Below are 16,873 nucleotides of genomic sequence, written 5' to 3' on the forward strand. Positions count from 1 at the left end.
AGCCAACCACGGGCTAGCAAAGGAAAAGCTAATGTGACGCTGTGCTGTTAGCTTGGTTACCTTAGCGCGGTAGGCCATGGCCCTCTTCCCCACAGCGATGCTTGGAGCCGCGGGTTTGGAGCCCATGGCCTTCCCCTTCACTGCCACTCGAACTTTAGCTGCTGGGCTGCTAGCTTTGGCCGAGCTGCGACGTTTCTGAGGAGAGCACAGATAACGTCACTGGCTTAGTTTACTCAGATCGTACGATGTCAGAGTCGAACCGGTCACACAACGTAACGTAACGCGTATATGAAGTGGATTCACTTTATATTTGAATGTTTCAACAGGAGCCGCAGGTGGACAGTGGTTGGAGTTAGCATTAGCATTCTTTACAGTTAGCCTAACAATAATGTGAATACTGTGCTGTTTTATTGTTAGAATGATTAGCTTCTTTGAGTATTATATATATCTCAGAGGTGCTAGCTCAGGGCTAACGGTAACCAACTCACCGAGGTGGAAAACTCTTTGTAGACGGCTCGATCCTGAGGTGACAAAGACTGGAACAGAGGAGAGTGAAAATGGTTAGTGCTGTAAGGCAGCACTGCGTCACCCCACACCCCCCCCACTCCCCCCCCCCACCTCACCTTCACCCAGTTCTCCAGTTGGAGCTTGTAGTCCGCCTGTTGTTCCTCCACCTGACGTTTGTACTTGTCTTTGTGACTGGGACTCAGTTTGTGCCAACGTTTTCCGATCTCCACCATTCGTTCCTTTAAGCTAAAGTGGTTCAACTCGCCGCTAGTTAGTAGCTCCTGCGAGAACATCTGGTACCCGCTCCTATTGGACCAGGCACGACAGTGGGTGGGGTTTAAGGTGAGCTCAAGAACACTGATTACACTCTGTGTACAGTGATCTAAACATCAGCCTTATGGGAAATGTTAGCATTAGCAACAGCAAAAAAAGTTATCTTTGCTTTAACAACTGTTAGCTTAGCATAACCTTGACAGGCTAACAGTTGTCACTCACACTGGTGGTTTCTTGGGCTCCCCTTCAAACTTGAGTTTCCTTTGACTTTGACCTGAAGTTCTCATCTCCAACAGCTCCCTCTGCAGGAGACAAAAACCCCCAAACATCAGGTCAATCTTCCACTCCCTGGGGATGAAAGAGGTGGAGTCAGGCTGGAGACTTTACTTCGTATCTCTTCTGATCCTCTGCCGCCTTTTTGATCCACACAATCTTTTCCTTCTTCTCCATCGACTTCCACGCCGCCTCCATGGCTGCCTGCGCCTTCCTACGGTCATTCTGTCAGACAAACATGTGACCAGCAGGGGCAGTGTAAGTGACAGTTCCACTGTGTTGAAGGCTGCCCGCCCCCCCCACTGACTCTGTATTTGGCCACGTAGTCTCCGATCACGCTCTGCTGCCACGTCTCCTCCGCCGTCTTGGGCCTCTCTGGAAGTTTCGCTGTCTTTTTACCGTCGCGTTTTTCTTTGGGAGAACTGGATGTGAGCCACACTTCCTGCTCCTTCAGGGGAAAAAGACGTAGTAAAATCATGCTAGCATGTCGTTAAGCATTTACTGTCTGATAAAACACTTTTTTCTACCTTGACGGACGAGGACTTGGCTCCATGTGAATTGGAGGCCACGCCCACACTCAGTTTGGACCCTCCAATCTTCTCCTCTGTCAGGACGCGGTCTCGTTCTTCCTCTGGGAGACTCTAGATATGACGGGAAAGAATGAAAAGGTCTGGTTCTGGTTCTGGTTCTAATGCATGTGGCTGCTGCAGCGCCAGCTACTGTCCTGATCTTTCTAATCCAGATGAAGATGAGCCACATACCTCCAGAAAACGCTGAATGTCCACGTCATACTGCTTCTTCTTCTGCTCAGACAGAAACACAAACGCTGTCTGTTAGCCAGTGCTAGCTGTCACATGTCTGGGAAACTGTTAGAGTAACACATTGTGCATGTATTTGGTGTTATGGGTGGTGTCCTGACGTGTTCCCTGATGATGTTAGCGTGTGGTCGTCGGCCTAGCGTCACCTGTTCGCAGCGTTTCTGGAACATGTCCTTCTCCTTCTGCGTCATCATTTTCCACTGTTTGCTGCACAGAACCATGCGCTCGGTGCTGGGGACGTCCTTCATGTTCACCATGAGCTCAGCGCAGTACAGTGAGTATCCGTTTCTGTCAACACACACAGTTAGCTGTTAGCAGGTGGCTAATAAATGCTAACAGCTCATGTTCTTCAGATCAGTCCAAGTCCAGTCCAGTTCTCGGTGTTCTGACGAAACTGGCTCAGTGCTAACATCGTGCTAACATCGTGCTAACACCACCGTCCCGTCTGTCTGTTAGCATGTCAAACTCACGGCGGGGGTTTGGTGGGCCGTCCGTCAAACTTGTCCTTTAGCTGTCTCTCAGCTTTGGTGAGAACTGAGCGAACGTGGTCAGAGGTCAGGAGGTCAGGGTGAGCTTCGTGGTACACTCTCATACTGCCCTGAGTACACACACACACACACACAGAAACAGGGTTTACAGCATGTACTGTGACACACACACACATCTTCAGGTGTGTGTGTGTGTGTGTGTGTGTGTGTACCTCGTAGTCCTTCTGCAGCTCCAGGGCTTTGCTGATCCACTTCAGTCTCCTCTTGTCAGACAGTTGGGACCACTGTCTCCTCAGCGCCTCCTTCAGTTCCTTCTGACTCACCTGCAGCAGCAGCAGCAGGTTCGTGTCAGCCCCTCACCTCAGTGTGTACAGGTGTGTGTGTGTGTGTGTGTGTGCAGGACCAACGTCAGGGTGCAGCTTCATGTAGGCCTTCTTCTCATGGTTGTACCACAGCTGCTGTGGAGTTTTGGGTTTTTCTGGAAGGTCTGACTTTTTCCTCTCCTCTATCAAGTCTGGGTGCTGCTCCCTGAAGGTTAGCCAACATTAGCACTGGCTGTTAGCTAACACGTAGCTTAGCATCAACAGTTGCGTTGGACTCACTTGAACCGATTCATGTTCTTCTCAAACTCCTCCTTCTCCCGTTGGAACTCTGTGATGTATTTTTGCTGCAAGACAAAACAAGACAAGGTCAGCAGGGTCAGAGGTCAAAGGTCAGCAGGGTCAAAGGTGGGCTCACCTTCTTCTTGTCGGGCAGCTCCTTGTACTTCTTGGACAGGATCTTGGTCAGGTCCAGGTTACTCATCTCTGGGTGGATCTTTGCGTATTTTGCTCGTTTCTCCATGAAGAAGCGAAAATATGGCGTCAAAGGTTTTTTTGGAAAATCTGGGTGAGTCTGAGGACAGAGACAAGGGTCAGGATCAGGAAGAACTGTTAGCTTGAACGGTTCTGCTGGTAGCAGCCAGAGCAGCACCTCAACAACAGGAGTGTCCACACGTCTGTGCTCGTGATCCACACTGAAAATGTTGGGTTGCTGGTTTAAAGCCTGTGCTCTGTGGCACTGTATGATTCAGTACATGCTCAGTACTGCACACTGATGAGTTATAGTTATTCATTTATTTGAATTGCTCATCTCCCTCCAGAACTCGCTGATCTACCAGTCGACCGGCGTCTACTTATTGGACAAACCTGGTCTATAACATTTTTCACTGTGGCAAAACCTTAGCTATTGGATGTAGCACTAGCACAGTACTAGCACTAGCACAGTACTAGCACTAGCACAGTACTAGCACAGTACTAGCACTAGCACAGGTCAGCAGCGACTTCTCACCTTCAGCTTCTTTCCCTTGTATGGGTTCTTCACAAACTCGATGGCATCCACAATTAGTTCCGTCATTGTTCTGTATTTACGGACCTAAAAAGTGTCACAGCAGATTTCAGTGAGAGGTCACACACCCCCCCCCACACACACACACACACCCCCAACAGTGATTTTATGTAGGACTGCGACTTCACTCTTGTGACACAGAGTGACCACAGGAGGCAGCAGTGGACCAGCGGCCTCTGTGTCTGACCACTGGTTGACCTCGTACCTCAGACGACACTTTGTGCCACTTCTGTCGACACATGTCTGCGCTGAAGTTAGCGAAGCAGACTTTGTCCCAGTCAAAATGTGACTCGGTGGTTTTGTATTTCATGGCGTCTCCGTCGGGCAGCAGACCGCGGATCCTCTCCAGCAGCGTCAGACACTCGTCTTTGCTCCAGTCATCTGAGTGAACACAGAAATCAACCAATCACAGCGCTCCTAAAAACGCCCTCCGTCGTGAGTGGCAGGTGTTGAAGACCGACCTGGGTCATTTTTGATCCTCGAACACTGAGGCGTAGACGCACCACCGCCGTTCATTCTGCAGCAGGTCAGACACCTCCCAAAACACACACACACAGATACACAGTAAGGACACTGGTACAGGTGGCATCACAGATATCACAGCGCCACCCACAGGCACAGTTCAGTAAAACCCTACTTGTTTATACATTGAGACACAATAGCAAAAAGAAAAATAACAACTACAGCCCTAAAAAAAACGTTGTTGTAACCCGCTTAGGAGTGGACGTTACACCAGTAGAGGGCGCTGCTGTCACCGAAAACCTCAAAACAGTAAAAATGATCAGAGGAACGAAGCCATGGATGTCAGCACTGACTGTCAGCTCGGTTATGGTTAAGAACAAAACGGTACCAGTTCAGAACCACAGTGCAAGAAGAACACCTTTGTGTTGGACCTGAGCTAATGGTCATTATGGACCCACGCTGGCTTATGACGTCAGGTCTGCGGTACCGCGAGAAACGGAACAAAGTAGAAAACAGCAGCGGTGTTTTGCGCGGCTTCAGCAGTGGCTCCTGTCCGGTAGTGACGTGCGTTCAGTTGCAGAAGTCGTTCTGACTACAGGGTGTCAGCTCCTAATCAGAACCGTCACAGAAAAGCACTTTTACCCCGAACTGTTTTGAGGCATTAGCGAAAACAGCGACCGGAACCGGACACGTGGATTCCCCGCTGAGGAGACAAAACAGAGGAACGAGGCCGAGAACCTTTGGTCTTTGGTTCCACCTGAAGCCGTGGTTTGATTTATTAACTGTATAAGAATCAATGTTGTTGTGGAAATGCCAACACAGCAGAACTTTAGCTGCATGGCGGGCCCTCCGTCTGCTTGCTCACCCACCAGCCTTCACTGCGAGGCCGCCATGAATTCCCTCCACACTCGGTGGAAAAACGAACGAAAAAAAGCGTAGAAAGGTGTTACAAAAACGGATTTTCGCTCACCTGCTGCCTCACATTCACAGCCGGACGAGCACCGAACACCCCGGACCCGTCCGGACTTTTCCTGCTGCTTTCGACTGTGTGGTTTTGAGTCCCAAACCCCGGGGAGTCGAGTCAAAGCGTATCCGACAAAAGGAGCGTCTACTCCGGTGTGAAACTCCGCCCAGCGCCGCAGGGGGAGGAACTCCGGGGCAAAACATGAGCACGAAGGCGGAGGATGAAATCAGAGACCGCGGAGAAAAACGCTCTAGAGGCCGGTCTGGATCCGGTTCTGGCTTCGTCAAAACGGCAGGAACGGGACCCCGTCGAGCTGAGCGTCGTTGGCCGCCGCTTGGGCCTCGGCTTTCGGCCTGAGAGCTGAAGAGCAGCGGGACTCTGTTGTCCGCCGACAGAGCACCCAGAGCCGGCGGTGGAGAGCCAGGGTCCTCGGAGTTTCTGTGGTCCAGGGAGGCCCGTACAGGAACACCATATTATTATTAACGTTCAAATGTGGTTTTCTTAGATTTAGAATTAAATTTGAATTAAAAATGATCTTGTGTGCGTGTGTTCTTCCCCGGATGTTGTACCACATTAAAGGAACAAACCATGATTTTGGTGAATTAGACTTTTACTTTGAAAGTCGCTGATGCAACGACGTTAAACGATAAGTCCGCAGAAAAACTGCAGAGAACGTGACTTTTTGATTGACCAGTTTTACACGTTGTTGTACATTTTCTTTTGTACAGTTGTGCTTCAAACAATGTTTAAATGAACAAGTAAATTATACGAAACACAGTCGAACTAAGGCCCAGTTTGAAAGGTGTTCATTAACACTTCCGGTTCTGGCTGTGAGAAGAACGGACTGTTCCTGTGTTCAAGGCTAAACAACGAGATAAATAAATATATTTTTATATAATGTTACCACTGTTGACATAGCACTGTAGATGGAGTGGTTTATACAAATATATATATTCTTATATATAAATATAAGAAGCCTGAATGACAACACTTTCAAACTAAGGATGGTCTGCGCTGCACACGTTAGTAACCATGGGTGGTAACCATGGCAACAGCTGTACATCAGGCTGAAACAATGTTGAAGCAGCAGCTTTTCATTTAGACCACATTAGGTTTTGACATAAAACACAGGATGTCTCAGCCAGACGGAGGAGCAGTGGCCGAAGTTCATGCCTCACATTAAACTGGTCCGAGTCCAGACTGTAAGTGATTCTTTTTTTATGTTCCTCCTTTTTGTGTTCAGGTTTTCTCAACAAGATATTATTATTATTATTTATTATTTTAGCAAGATTATACATTTTGTTAAACCAACAGTAAGGGTCGTTTAAGCAACGGCCGAAGAAGACGAAGCGGAAGCGGAAGCGGTGACAGCTTATCCTGTTAGCACTTCGCTGTTGGTAAGGTGCTGTGATGTTTCCCAGCTAAACTGTGGGTTGTTTTCTATTTCATTGTTTTGTTTTAATATGTCAGTACTTTTTTTTTATTATTTACTGGTTGATATCAACTCTGTGTTAAATGTTAGCCGTTAGCTTTTAGCTCCGTTCCATTTGTTTGAGGTTTTAGACCCAGTTTTCAGTCGTACGCTCGCAGTGTGTGGTCACGTTGATCGATTAGTCGCAATGGTCGACGGTTAATAGATTTTTGTAGCCACATAAGACCATTGCAGTCTTAAAGTCGAGGGAAATCCTGGGCGACTGACAGGAACATCTGGAACGACGAGGCAGTGAGAACGGAAGTAGAGCTAACTCCTTTGAAGTAAAGTCCTTTACTCTGGTCATGTCGAACTAAAAAGAGACGAGAGGCAAAATACTAAAGTATTGTTTATACTTTATACTACAGTTTCGTTATGTGAAAGTGTGCAGCACCAAAGTAGTGTCACAATTAAAGGCTTTAATAATTATTATTTTAAAAACTGCAATACTGAAGTGCCTTAATACACACGTACTCCATACCAGTTCTGTCACTGTATTCACAGTACTCCACTGGAGAACTTGTACTAGTACTTCACTGTCCTATTATACTTTTACACAGCTACCATCAAACACATGAGTCGTACAGTATGCAGTAACAGAAGTTTCATGGTAGTACTATGGAGTACTCTCTAATAATGTACTCTAATATTGAGACGCTACTGTAGCACAGCACGATAGTCACATGGAAACTACTTCCTAGAAGTACTCAGTAGTAGTAGCCAACTGGAGTAGCTGGGCTTGTTGAAAAGTTGGTCCGTCTTCAGAGGTCATGACCTGGAGAACTGAGAACCTACACAGATTGAATCCCGTCCCTGTGCTCTCGTGTCCTTCAGGTCAGACGACAGCCTTTGCCTGGTGCAGGCGTAGGTGCTGAGCAGCAGGGGGCGATGGCTCTGATTGAAGGCGTAGGTGACGAGGTCACGCTGCTCTTCGCTGCTCTGCTCCTCGTCTTTGTGCTGCTCCTCGCCTGGATCTCCACCCGCACCTCTGAGCCTTCAGAGCACCTGTTCACAGGCCACGCCCCTACACAAAGAACTGGCTCCGCCCCCCAAGACGCCCCCTCCACATCAGCCGTTAGTGATGTCACCGACTCCTCTTCATCAGTGCTGAGTTCTGAAACTCCTGCTGTTTCTGTCCCCGAGGAGAAGGCAGAGGACGGAGATGAGAGGGGAGAGGACAGTGGGCGGGGCAGGTGTGCCGTGGGCGGGGCCTCTCCGTCACCTCAGAGGAACATGGTGGTCAGACTCAAGTTCCTCAACGACACAGAGACCATGGCTCAGGTCCAACCACAGGACACCATCGGTTACATCAAACGGTAACAAGAAGTACCAGTACTGCAGTACTTTATACACTCTACTGTACACGTTACACACTGCTGAAGTACTGTTCATACACGGTTGTACTCCTGCTTGACCTTTGGACCTGTGCTCTTCCAGGACCTACTTCCCGGGTCAGGAGCAGCAGATCCGTCTGATCTACCAGGGTCAGCTGCTGCAGGACGACGCTCAGACTCTCCAGTCCTTGAACCTGGGCCACAACTGTGTCCTGCACTGCCACATCTCACAGCACACCCCCCGCAGTTCCACGGCCACACCAGCAGGGCCTCGGCAGGGGCCGGACCAGGTGCAGGTGGCACTGAACGTGGGCAGCCTCATGGTGCCCCTGCTGGTGTTGATGCTGTCCGTGCTGTGGTACTGTCAGATCCAGTACCGGCAGTTTTTCACGGCGCCGGCCACGGCCTCCCTGGTGGGCGTCACCATCCTCATCAGCCTGGTGGCCTTTGGCGTCTACAGACGCTGAGCTGCGTCCTGATTGGACCTCTGATAGAGAGTTGACTGTTGCCATGGAGACTTAGCTGAAAGTTTGTGGCTCATGTGACAGCTGTTCTTCATCAGGTGCCTCTTGACTGACACACGTCCGTCTGTGGAGACGTTACATCTGTCCACGCTATGTTTCTCAGCTGGAGGTGCACGTCCTCTGGAGGTGCACGTCAGCGTCTGTCAGGTTGTTGTGGTCTTCTGTGTTTGCAGCATTGAACCTGTAGCCTGTGTCTGTTTATTAGCCTACGTTAGCTTCTTTTCCTTCTTTTCTTTTTAGCGGTACACAAGCGCAGTATTGAACTGCGGGTCATCAGTGTACTAGTAGGTACCACTGTATTTTCACAATCACTGTGATGGTGTGACATGGGGGTAAAAACATGACTGACATGATGAAGCTGAGCTGATTGGTTGATCAGAAACAATGATATTTAGAGATGTCGGCATCAGACGCTGGAGGATTCTGGGAAATCCACCATGTTGGTCAGACATCGAGAGTTAAAGTAGTGACTGTGCTCAACAGACACAGGTTAGAAACAGTCTGTCGCCCCCTGGTGGACAACGTGGGAATATTAACAAACGCAGCATAATTTCAACCTCCCCACAGGTCATTCACTCTGTTTCTATGAGCCCCTCCCCCCCACCAAGGGCCCCCTCTCTTGTTTGTTGAAAAAGTTCGGCATTCTTCTAAACGCATTCTTAGCGTCACCTACAGGTTAGGCTTAGAGCGACATGCTCAGTGCTGACAAATGCTAAATACCAGAATAAACTGCACCTTCAAACTTGTAGCTGACATTGTATCCAACACGACCTGGACCGATGGATGAACAACGACAGGTTCTGTGTTTATGAACACGCATCTTTAAATTACAAATGGTGTGAATAAAATAAACGGATAAAACTTGATATACGTAATATTTAATACAATGTCGTTCGAATGTGTGCTTTTCATGTCAAAGTTTCCAGTGTTAGCTTCCTGCAGCCAGAGGTGGCGCTAACGCAACAAAGCGTTTTGAAACACCGTTAAAAGCGTGAAGAAGAAGGATGGTATATAAAGGAGTCGCTCTCATTGGCCAGAGGACATTTGAACAGAACGGCGTCACGAGGACACTCACAAACGGCGTTCAGAAACGGAACGGTTTCTTTTTTTCCCGTGGCTCCAGAAAACCAAACGGTGAGTTCGAAAACAGAAGGTAAAAACCTGAACCGTAAACATTTTCTCTCGTATCAAATTAAACATGAAAGTCAGTGAAATCACCGTCTTTCTCTCAGGACTTTGTTTGTGAGCTGAAATCTTTAGCTTTCACGGTGGAGGTCGATGAGGGACTGTGTTTACCACACAGACCTACTAGTTTAAATAGTTAGAGCGTTAAGTGTTAGCGACGCATTTCTATGGGTTTGAGATTTTATAATATCTTCATTGTATTTAGACAACATTGTCTTCAGAGTCTGGAGGCACGAGACGCTCCAGGAGTGCATCATGGGAAAAAGAACATGGCCGTCCTCCGAGTTTTCTTTATTTAAACAAAGAAACGGGAACAATGGCATAAACTCAGTCTACAACCAACTTATTAGACAGTATAAATAACCACAACTCCTTTTTAATAAAGAAAAGAGAAACACCAACTTGAAGAGACAATGTCGAGGTGTTTCCCAGTTGTTTATTCACGTTCACAGATGATCAACTAATTCAAACTGTAACCTTGTGTGGTCATGTGACAACGGTGTTTGGTCTTTCTTCAGGATATTTCTCGACTCTTCCAGTCGTGTGCAGCTGGATCCACTACAACCACATCCTTCAGGTGAGACGTCATGACTTGTGAGCTTGTGATCCTGAGTCTGGATGTGATGATAAAAAAGGCCGACTGAAGCCCCGCCCCCTGCAGTCTGTTCACGGGGGATAGAGGGCGCAGTGATTAGAACTAAGTGAAGCAGAATCTGATGCAGGCTCTGACCTGAACAGCTCTGCTGAGGCCCCGCCCCTTTACTAACTCTGATCTCTGATTCTTCCACTAGAGGGAGCACTTCACCACCCGGAGGGGGAGCTGTTGTGTTAAATGCCGACGGTGAGTGTGTGTGTGTGTGGCGTCTGAGACTTGGGAAATGATGTAAACAAAAGGCCGAATTGTAGCGCCACCGTCGGGCAGTGAGTTCTGAGCGCGGTGGCGCTGTGACAAATAAGGACCGAAGCGTTGATCTGATCCCAGAACGGAACATCTGAGGTCATGTGACTGCGGTGTTGCACACGTGGTGACTTTTGTTTTGTTTTTCAGGACATGGATCCGTGCCACGTCTTTCTGGATGGTGTACAGAGATTCTGAACAATAAAACTTGATTTATACCATCAAAGTGATCCATTTGATTCTATTGTTGACGTCACAGCTGTCTTAATGAACGAGTTTAATCCAGGTTTTTACAAATGTATTTAAGGCCTTAAATTGGACGTGTAATGGGCGGAGACTTGTTTGGAATTCAAACGGGACTTACTCCAGAAACGTCCAGTCCCAGGAAAAGGCTGTCATTGTTTAATGACTAAAAAGGAAAATAAAGCAAAACAAACGGTAAGAGATCGTATCATTTCCGCTGCTCAGCTTGAAGAGGACCGAGCGCAGGCAGATGACGTCATGTTACGGCGGCGCATGTCCCTTAAGTGGGAGAGTAAGTTGTCATAGTTTCACAGCACTGTGACCCGTGTATGAACAGATGATCAGTTTGGTCGTTCCTCCACTTGGTGGCAGCGTTTTCCTGGTTGTTTCTATAGGACCGGTAAAGCTGTTGCCGGAAGTGTTTCTTCTTCTACAGCAGTGGTACCGTCTCCAGCCGACCAGTGAAATTCCTGATTCAGCTCCGAATAGCGGGATGAAAAGCGACGCTGCGTCGGTAAAACTCTGTTTATGTTACTCCAGTGACTGTGGTGTCAATATGCGAAGCCAACGGTGCTAACGCTGCCATAAAGCACCGCTGCTAAATGTCGCAAAACTGCCGTATTAGCAGGAATTAGCGTCGCTGTAACGTAAAACAGCTACAAATGATGAACCGACTGGTTCCATTAGTAAAGGGATGTGAGGTTAGTGAGGTGAACGACTCAAAACAGTGGTGTTCTTAGTTTCCAGCAGCTCAGTGAGTCGTTCGTCTGTCAGTCACAGCTTTCCCCGCTGACTCACTCTGCACCGCCCCCTATAGCAGATCCAGATGAGCTGCTGACGAGGTGTTTGTGTTCCAGAATGTGGCCAAGGATCTCAGAGATGTTGTGATCAAGATTGAACCAGAGGAGGAGGAGGTGGAGGAGGAGGTGGAGGTGGAGATCCAAACGTACCCTGTCCTCAAGAAGCTGTCTGTCAGTCTGACTGATTGCAGGACGTGGCTGGAGGGGCGGGACTTTCTGTCTTTGGGTAAGAGTCTGGACGGTCACACGTTGTGTTTGTGAGCAGTTTGAAAGTCCCCTCTTACCTGACCTCTGACCTCCAGCAGATAACAGTGAGAGACGGACATCTCAGTGTCTGACCAACGCAGGCAGAAAGATGCTCTACTGCCCCCTGTGTGCTAAAGGTTTCTACAAGCAGTCCCACCTGGAGGCTCACCAGAGGAGCCATGATGGACTCAAACCCAATGAGTGCTGGCAGTGTGGGAAGATCTACCCCAGTGTAATGAGCCTGGTCGTCCACCAGCAGGTCCACGACCGAAACCACCCCTACCAGTGCTCCTACTGCGACAAGACCTTTGCTCTGAAGAGAGACTGGAAGACCCACCACAGGACCCACTCTGGGACCAAACCCTTCAAGTGCTGGTTCTGTGGTGATGGCTTCAACCTGCAGGGGGAGCTCCATGAGCACCTGGACCTGCACAAAGGTGAAAAGTGCTACAACTGCAAAGTGTGCGACAAGATGTTTGTCTCCTATCAGGGCTTCAACTTCCACTGCAAGACACACGAGGGCAGGAAGCTGCTGCCCTGTGCCAAGTGCCTGAAGACCTTCAGCAACCCACAGAGTCTGAAGCTTCACCAGGCCACGCACTCCAACAGGAAGCCTCACAAATGTCACACCTGTGGGAAAGGCTTCAAGCTGCAGGGCGCTCTCCACTGCCACATGAGGGTGCACGAGGACTTGAAGGCCTACCACTGCACCGAATGTGGCAAGTACTTCTCCAGCCTCCAGGGTCTGAAACTGCACCACCGCACCCACACCGGCCTGAAGCCGTACCAGTGTGCCCAGTGTGGGAAGAGGTTCACCCAGTCCCCCCACCTGAAGGCCCACATGGTGACCCACACCGGAGAGAGGCCCTTCCTCTGCACCACCTGCGGCAAGAGGTTCACACAGTCGTCTCACCTCAAGTCCCACATCACTCTGTTCCACGTGGGCCAGAAGCCGTTCACCTGTGACGACTGCGGGAAGAGCTTCACGATCGCCCACTACCTGAAGATGCACCGGCTCAGCCACACCAAGGAGAAACTCTACCAGTGCTCCTACTGTGACAAGGCCTTCTCCTACCACAACTCCTGGAGGGCCCACGAGAGGATCCACACCGGCGAGCGACCGTTCACCTGCAAGGACTGCGGCCAGAGCTTCATCACCTCGGGTTCCCTGCTCAGCCACCAGAGGTCCAGACACACCGGGGAAAAGAACCACTACTGTTTGACCTGTGGGGAGTTCTTCTTCACCAGCTCTCTGCTCCGCGTCCACCAGCTGGACCACAGTGGGGAGCGCCCGCACGTCTGCAACTGCGGCAAGAATTTCAAGACCAAAGGAGTTCTGCGCTACCACCTGAAGAGGTTCACGGGACACCGAGCTGTAGAGACGCTGGTTCTCAACCAGCAACCACTGTGATGCCGGGGTGTAGTCGTCAGCAGGTGGCACTGCGGCGGCAGTCAGGCCAGAGAAACGCTACAAGTGTTGGTTCCACTTCTTTGAACATTGTCACAAACGCACTTTTATATGCACAAAGTTAGCTTAGCATTAGCCACAGGGAGGGAGTTCTGCTGCTGTTAATAGGTTCTTCAGCCCATACTATGCAGGAGAAGAGCTGGATTAGGCCCCGCCCCTTTTGGTCATGTGATTGTCTTACTGCTGCTTGAATACTGTCTGTGCTGGAGGGCAGCCTCGGTCACATGACTGAACATGAAAACACTAATGTTGTGATTGTTAGCTACAGGCCAAAGAGGTGGGCGGGGCTAAAACCGTGACAACAACACTGTGTGATGTTCGTCTTCAGTTTCTGTTTTTTTGTCTTCGTTGAACAAACAACACTAACGTTAACAATAAAAAAGAACAAAACACTGGTCCCTGCTCTGAGACTCTACAACATTCAAGTCATTGAAAAGATGAATAACCTTGTTAACCTGAAGTGGTCCAACACAACAAATACAAATCAAATGGTTTGATGTGATTGGCTCCTGGTTGGATTCTAAATATATGGTTCCCCCTGTCATACAGAACACTCTGATACACACTACTGAAGAAAAACCATTTATCCTACGGTCGTTAAACGCACCATCCCTGCAGATTAGAGTGGTGAACGCCAGGGGGCAGCGGTTCGGAGGTTCAGGATTATTTAACACTGCCGCAACAAATACACCAGAATGTTTTCAACTCTGAGTTTTGTCATGTTTTACTTGAATTATTTCTGACTCATTGTGTTAGAAATGCAGCTAAGATTTACCAGATGACGTCATGAGGAGCGAGACCTTTTCAAGACACAAACTGATTTTAACGTGAAACGTCACAGACGCTCTGGGGAAAAGACGGAACGTGAAGCTACGCGACGGACCACGCGTCATATCCGGTCCACCAGATATCAACAGTCAACATGGCCGCCGTGGGTCTCTGCGCTGCAGCAGGATTTGGACATTGGCTCAGGTCGCTGAGACGGGTCGGAGCCGCCCTCAGGTGGGTGTAACCCGCAGTGACGTCGTGTGACTCTGCTGCAAACATACGGTTAAAAACGAATGTTTGACTTGTTTGTTCAGGGGAATAAACGGCGGCACCTGCTACTATATGACGTCGATGGCGAGACTCCCGGCCTGGAGAGCAGTAAGAGGAAATGACGTCAGAAGACTCCAGAGCACGGCGATAGGACGAACGGGAAAGGAAGGAGCGGCGGTGCTGTGGACCGCAGCAGGTGGAGTTACACAGACGTCCATAAAGTTCTGAACCGGGTTTAGAAACTATCTGTACTTAAAGTACATCCATAAAAAGTACGTGTACTGCGTGTACAACTGCGTGTACAACTGCAGGAGAATAGAAAGTACGAGACGTTTTGGATTAGATTTTATTAAAGATGATGATGATGATGATGATGATGATGATGACAGTGTGGTCTCCAGACCAGGTTCCACCTCAGAGCTCTTCTGTGTCACAGTGAGTCACTGAGAGGATGACGTCACCAACCAAACTGACGTGTGTGTGTGTGTGTAGCGTTTTCTCTCTTCAGGTCCAAAGGTGATGAGGAAGATGAAGCAGAAAAAAAAGAAGAAGAACTGATCCTGCTGCTGAAGAGGGCAAAGGTCAGCGTAGTCTACAGGATCAGTACTGATCGGTTCTACTGGATCAGTACCAACCCTAACACTGCTGTTTGTGTGTCAGCTTCACATCCAGGGTGAAAACTTCGACGCGGCGTCAGAGTTTCTTCATCGGGCCGCGGCTCTGGCCCATCAGACCAACAACCACCAGGCCGTCGTCTACACCTACATCCAGGTAACCACGCCCACAGTGTTGGCCACGCCCACATGTTAGGAGCAGTGGTGGTCCAGAAGGTATGAGGTTCGAGTCCATCGTTCCCACCCACTGCTCCCCGGGCTCCTGAGTTGCCCCCCCCCCCCCCCCCCCCGGGGGGGGGGGACAAACAGTAACCCACGCCCTGTGTCTCTTCAGATGGCCAACCTGGCCTTTCTGCAGGGCCAACTGGAGCAGGTGAGTGTCCACCAATCACAGCGCAGCTCCGTTGCCGCTGACGACCTCCCACTGTGAAAACCCGTTTGCGTTCACAGGCAGAGAAGCTGTTTAAAGCTGCCATGAGCTTCCTGTTGGCGGGAGGAGCGCCTCTGGTCAGTCTGGGGGGGGGGCATTCTTTATACTGCCTTAATGGGGTGTACAGTGTGTGACCTCACTTCCTGTTTCCTCTGCAGGATCATAACGCTGTGGTGGAGATGTCTCTGAAACTGTCCTGTATGTACGCTGAACAGAACAGGTGAGGGCAGCCGCCAGGTCTTATCTGCCATGACAGGAAGTGACACGCAGACAGGAAGTAGATTGCTGGGCACCCACTGTTCATTTGTCCTTTTAAGGGCGGAGCTTGCTGAGCACGGTTTCAGGTTCTGCATGGAGTCTCTGGAGGCCAAACTGCAGAAGGAGGCGGCGCTAAAAGAAGAGGAGCGAACAGGTCAGTGATGATGTCATCACTGTGTCTAGGGTGTGGCTGAGAGCCATCTTTTTTTACTTCCTGTCCTCAGATGAACAGGAAGTTGAAAGGAAAAACACCCGCCTCCTCCTGGGATTATGTCTGGACTCACGCGCCCGGTATCGAACGTCGTCCCTGCGTCTGCAGGAGGCCTCGGAGGACTACCAGAGGGCGCTAGAGATCTGCAGCCAGGAGCAGGGACCGACGCACCCGCAGGTACCGACGCAAGGTCACACCGGGGTCCGACTTTACAGGTGTGGTTCAAACCCTGGTCCTGATGATGTCATTGTGATGTCATGACTCTCTCTCAGACCCTGGTCCTGATGAATGACCTGGCCACAGTCTTGGATCTGCGAGGTCTCCACGACGAGGCCCTGGTTCTGGTCCAGCAGGCGGTGGAGCTGAGTCGATCAAGTGGACATCCAGACCTGCACAGACTTTTGGGAAACATGGCAGGGGTCCTGCTGCACAAAGGTCAGGGTCAGGGGTCACAGCAGAGGTGGTGTTGATGGTGTGTCTCTATCACGGTCTCTGACCATGTCTGCGGTCCAGCAGGTCGTCTGGACCAGGCGCTCCGTCTCTATCAGGAGGCTCTGAGTCTGTCTCATCAGGTCCAAGACCAGGAGACCGTGGACCAGATCCTGGACGGTCTGGAGGAGGTGAAGAGGAGGAGAAGGCTGCAGGAGACCAAGGACAAGACCAACAAGGACTGACAGTCTGTGGACTGTGTCCTCACCGTCTCCACTGTCTGTGCGCACACACAGTGGCGCCTCCTAGTGTTTCCCACGCTGCTGCATTAACTGGTGTTTACTGTGGATTTACAGAAGAAAAACTCTGTGTGAGAGGAAACAAAGAGGAGTCACATGATCTCTCTCTCTCTCTCTCTCTCTCTCACACACACACACACACACACACCTTCCTGATGATGATTTTCTGTATTATGTTCAATCGTGGATGAATAAAGTTGGTCTGTTGATCTAGTCCAGTCTCATCCTCATCTGGACGGGAACCTCAGGTTCTG

At 49.7% G+C, this 16,873-nt stretch overlaps 4 protein-coding genes across 10 annotated transcripts in view; 3 read left to right on the forward strand and 1 right to left on the reverse strand.

Moving 5' to 3' along the window:
• The window catches only part of ubtfl (upstream binding transcription factor, like), an 11,966-nt gene extending 6,222 nt beyond the window's left edge, over positions 1 to 5,744 (reverse strand). The window contains exons 1-18 of one of the 4 annotated variants that reach the window (XM_008337429.3): positions 5,178 to 5,744; positions 4,207 to 4,280; positions 3,951 to 4,126; positions 3,689 to 3,772; positions 3,098 to 3,253; positions 2,962 to 3,026; positions 2,767 to 2,887; positions 2,572 to 2,682; positions 2,342 to 2,469; positions 2,018 to 2,159; positions 1,815 to 1,856; positions 1,581 to 1,694; positions 1,361 to 1,501; positions 1,168 to 1,278; positions 1,003 to 1,082; positions 624 to 813; positions 489 to 536; positions 61 to 195 (exon numbers count right to left, since the gene is read on the reverse strand). In XM_008337429.3, coding sequence (XP_008335651.1) covers positions 61 to 195; positions 489 to 536; positions 624 to 813; positions 1,003 to 1,082; positions 1,168 to 1,278; positions 1,361 to 1,501; positions 1,581 to 1,694; positions 1,815 to 1,856; positions 2,018 to 2,159; positions 2,342 to 2,469; positions 2,572 to 2,682; positions 2,767 to 2,887; positions 2,962 to 3,026; positions 3,098 to 3,253; positions 3,689 to 3,772; positions 3,951 to 4,126; positions 4,207 to 4,261 — 1,899 coding nt within the window. In that variant the 5' untranslated portion in view covers positions 4,262 to 4,280; positions 5,178 to 5,744. Of the gene's footprint in view, positions 1 to 59; positions 196 to 488; positions 537 to 623; positions 814 to 1,002; positions 1,083 to 1,167; positions 1,279 to 1,360; positions 1,502 to 1,580; positions 1,695 to 1,814; positions 1,857 to 2,017; positions 2,160 to 2,341; positions 2,470 to 2,571; positions 2,683 to 2,766; positions 2,888 to 2,961; positions 3,027 to 3,097; positions 3,254 to 3,688; positions 3,773 to 3,950; positions 4,127 to 4,206; positions 4,285 to 5,177 lie in introns of all 4 variants that reach the window. The other 3 variants (XM_017030874.2, XM_008337426.3, XM_008337427.3) reach the window with 3 other exon arrangements.
• Positions 5,745 to 6,485: 741 nt separating this feature from the next.
• Positions 6,486 to 9,366, forward strand: tmub1 (transmembrane and ubiquitin-like domain containing 1). 3 transcript variants are annotated; one of them, XM_025053773.1, is made up of 3 exons: positions 6,486 to 6,568; positions 7,477 to 7,958; positions 8,080 to 9,366. In XM_025053773.1, the coding sequence occupies exons 2-3, from the start codon at positions 7,531 to 7,533 to the stop codon at positions 8,441 to 8,443; spliced, it is 792 nt and encodes a 263-aa protein (XP_024909541.1). In that variant the 5' UTR covers positions 6,486 to 6,568; positions 7,477 to 7,530; the 3' UTR covers positions 8,444 to 9,366. The 3 variants fall into 3 exon arrangements, with proteins under 3 accessions (XP_024909541.1, XP_016886351.1, XP_024909542.1); XM_017030862.2 differs by having other exon boundaries at positions 6,507 to 6,599; XM_025053774.1 differs by lacking the exon at positions 6,486 to 6,568 and adding an exon at positions 6,633 to 6,926.
• Positions 9,367 to 9,505: 139 nt separating this feature from the next.
• Positions 9,506 to 14,043, forward strand: LOC103398719 (oocyte zinc finger protein XlCOF6-like). 2 transcript variants are annotated; one of them, XM_008337433.3, is made up of 6 exons: positions 9,506 to 9,634; positions 10,204 to 10,262; positions 10,477 to 10,526; positions 10,734 to 11,340; positions 11,684 to 11,852; positions 11,929 to 14,043. In XM_008337433.3, the coding sequence occupies exons 4-6, from the start codon at positions 11,164 to 11,166 to the stop codon at positions 13,281 to 13,283; spliced, it is 1,701 nt and encodes a 566-aa protein (XP_008335655.1). In that variant the 5' UTR covers positions 9,506 to 9,634; positions 10,204 to 10,262; positions 10,477 to 10,526; positions 10,734 to 11,163; the 3' UTR covers positions 13,284 to 14,043. The 2 variants fall into 2 exon arrangements, with proteins under 2 accessions (XP_008335655.1, XP_016886367.1); XM_017030878.2 differs by having other exon boundaries at positions 11,932 to 14,043.
• A 96-nt stretch (positions 14,044 to 14,139) lies between these two features.
• ttc19 (tetratricopeptide repeat domain 19) lies at positions 14,140 to 16,832 on the forward strand. Its single transcript, XM_008337434.3, has 11 exons — positions 14,140 to 14,342; positions 14,423 to 14,574; positions 14,871 to 14,959; positions 15,039 to 15,149; positions 15,327 to 15,365; positions 15,443 to 15,499; positions 15,581 to 15,642; positions 15,740 to 15,834; positions 15,905 to 16,068; positions 16,164 to 16,326; positions 16,408 to 16,832. Exons 1-11 carry the CDS (start codon positions 14,263 to 14,265, stop codon positions 16,563 to 16,565), a joined length of 1,170 nt encoding a protein of 389 aa, XP_008335656.1. The 5' UTR covers positions 14,140 to 14,262; the 3' UTR covers positions 16,566 to 16,832.
• Positions 16,833 to 16,873: the final 41 nt, after the last annotated feature.

Source organism: Cynoglossus semilaevis, unplaced genomic scaffold (genome assembly GCF_000523025.1).
Source record: "Cynoglossus semilaevis isolate Cse_v1.0 unplaced genomic scaffold, Cse_v1.0 scaffold992, whole genome shotgun sequence".
Classification (NCBI taxonomy): domain Eukaryota; kingdom Metazoa; phylum Chordata; class Actinopteri; order Pleuronectiformes; family Cynoglossidae; genus Cynoglossus; species Cynoglossus semilaevis.

Excerpts from the sequence above, each read along its gene's own strand:
- tmub1 (XM_025053773.1), top strand. The coding sequence starts at position 7,531 with ATGGCTCTGATTGAAGGCGTAGGTGACGAGGTCACGCTGCTCTTCGCT. Across the intron at positions 7,959-8,079 it reads ACCATCGGTTACATCAAACG|GACCTACTTCCCGGGTCAGG; the intron begins GTAACAAGAAGT and ends GTGCTCTTCCAG.
- LOC103398719 (XM_008337433.3), top strand. The coding sequence starts at position 11,164 with ATGATCAGTTTGGTCGTTCCTCCACTTGGTGGCAGCGTTTTCCTGGTT. Across the intron at positions 11,341-11,683 it reads TGAAAAGCGACGCTGCGTCG|AATGTGGCCAAGGATCTCAG; the intron begins GTAAAACTCTGT and ends TTTGTGTTCCAG. Across the intron at positions 11,853-11,928 it reads GCGGGACTTTCTGTCTTTGG|CAGATAACAGTGAGAGACGG; the intron begins GTAAGAGTCTGG and ends TCTGACCTCCAG.
- ttc19 (XM_008337434.3), top strand. The coding sequence starts at position 14,263 with ATGGCCGCCGTGGGTCTCTGCGCTGCAGCAGGATTTGGACATTGGCTC. Across the intron at positions 14,343-14,422 it reads CGGGTCGGAGCCGCCCTCAG|GGGAATAAACGGCGGCACCT; the intron begins GTGGGTGTAACC and ends TTGTTTGTTCAG. Across the intron at positions 15,643-15,739 it reads ATGTACGCTGAACAGAACAG|GGCGGAGCTTGCTGAGCACG; the intron begins GTGAGGGCAGCC and ends TGTCCTTTTAAG.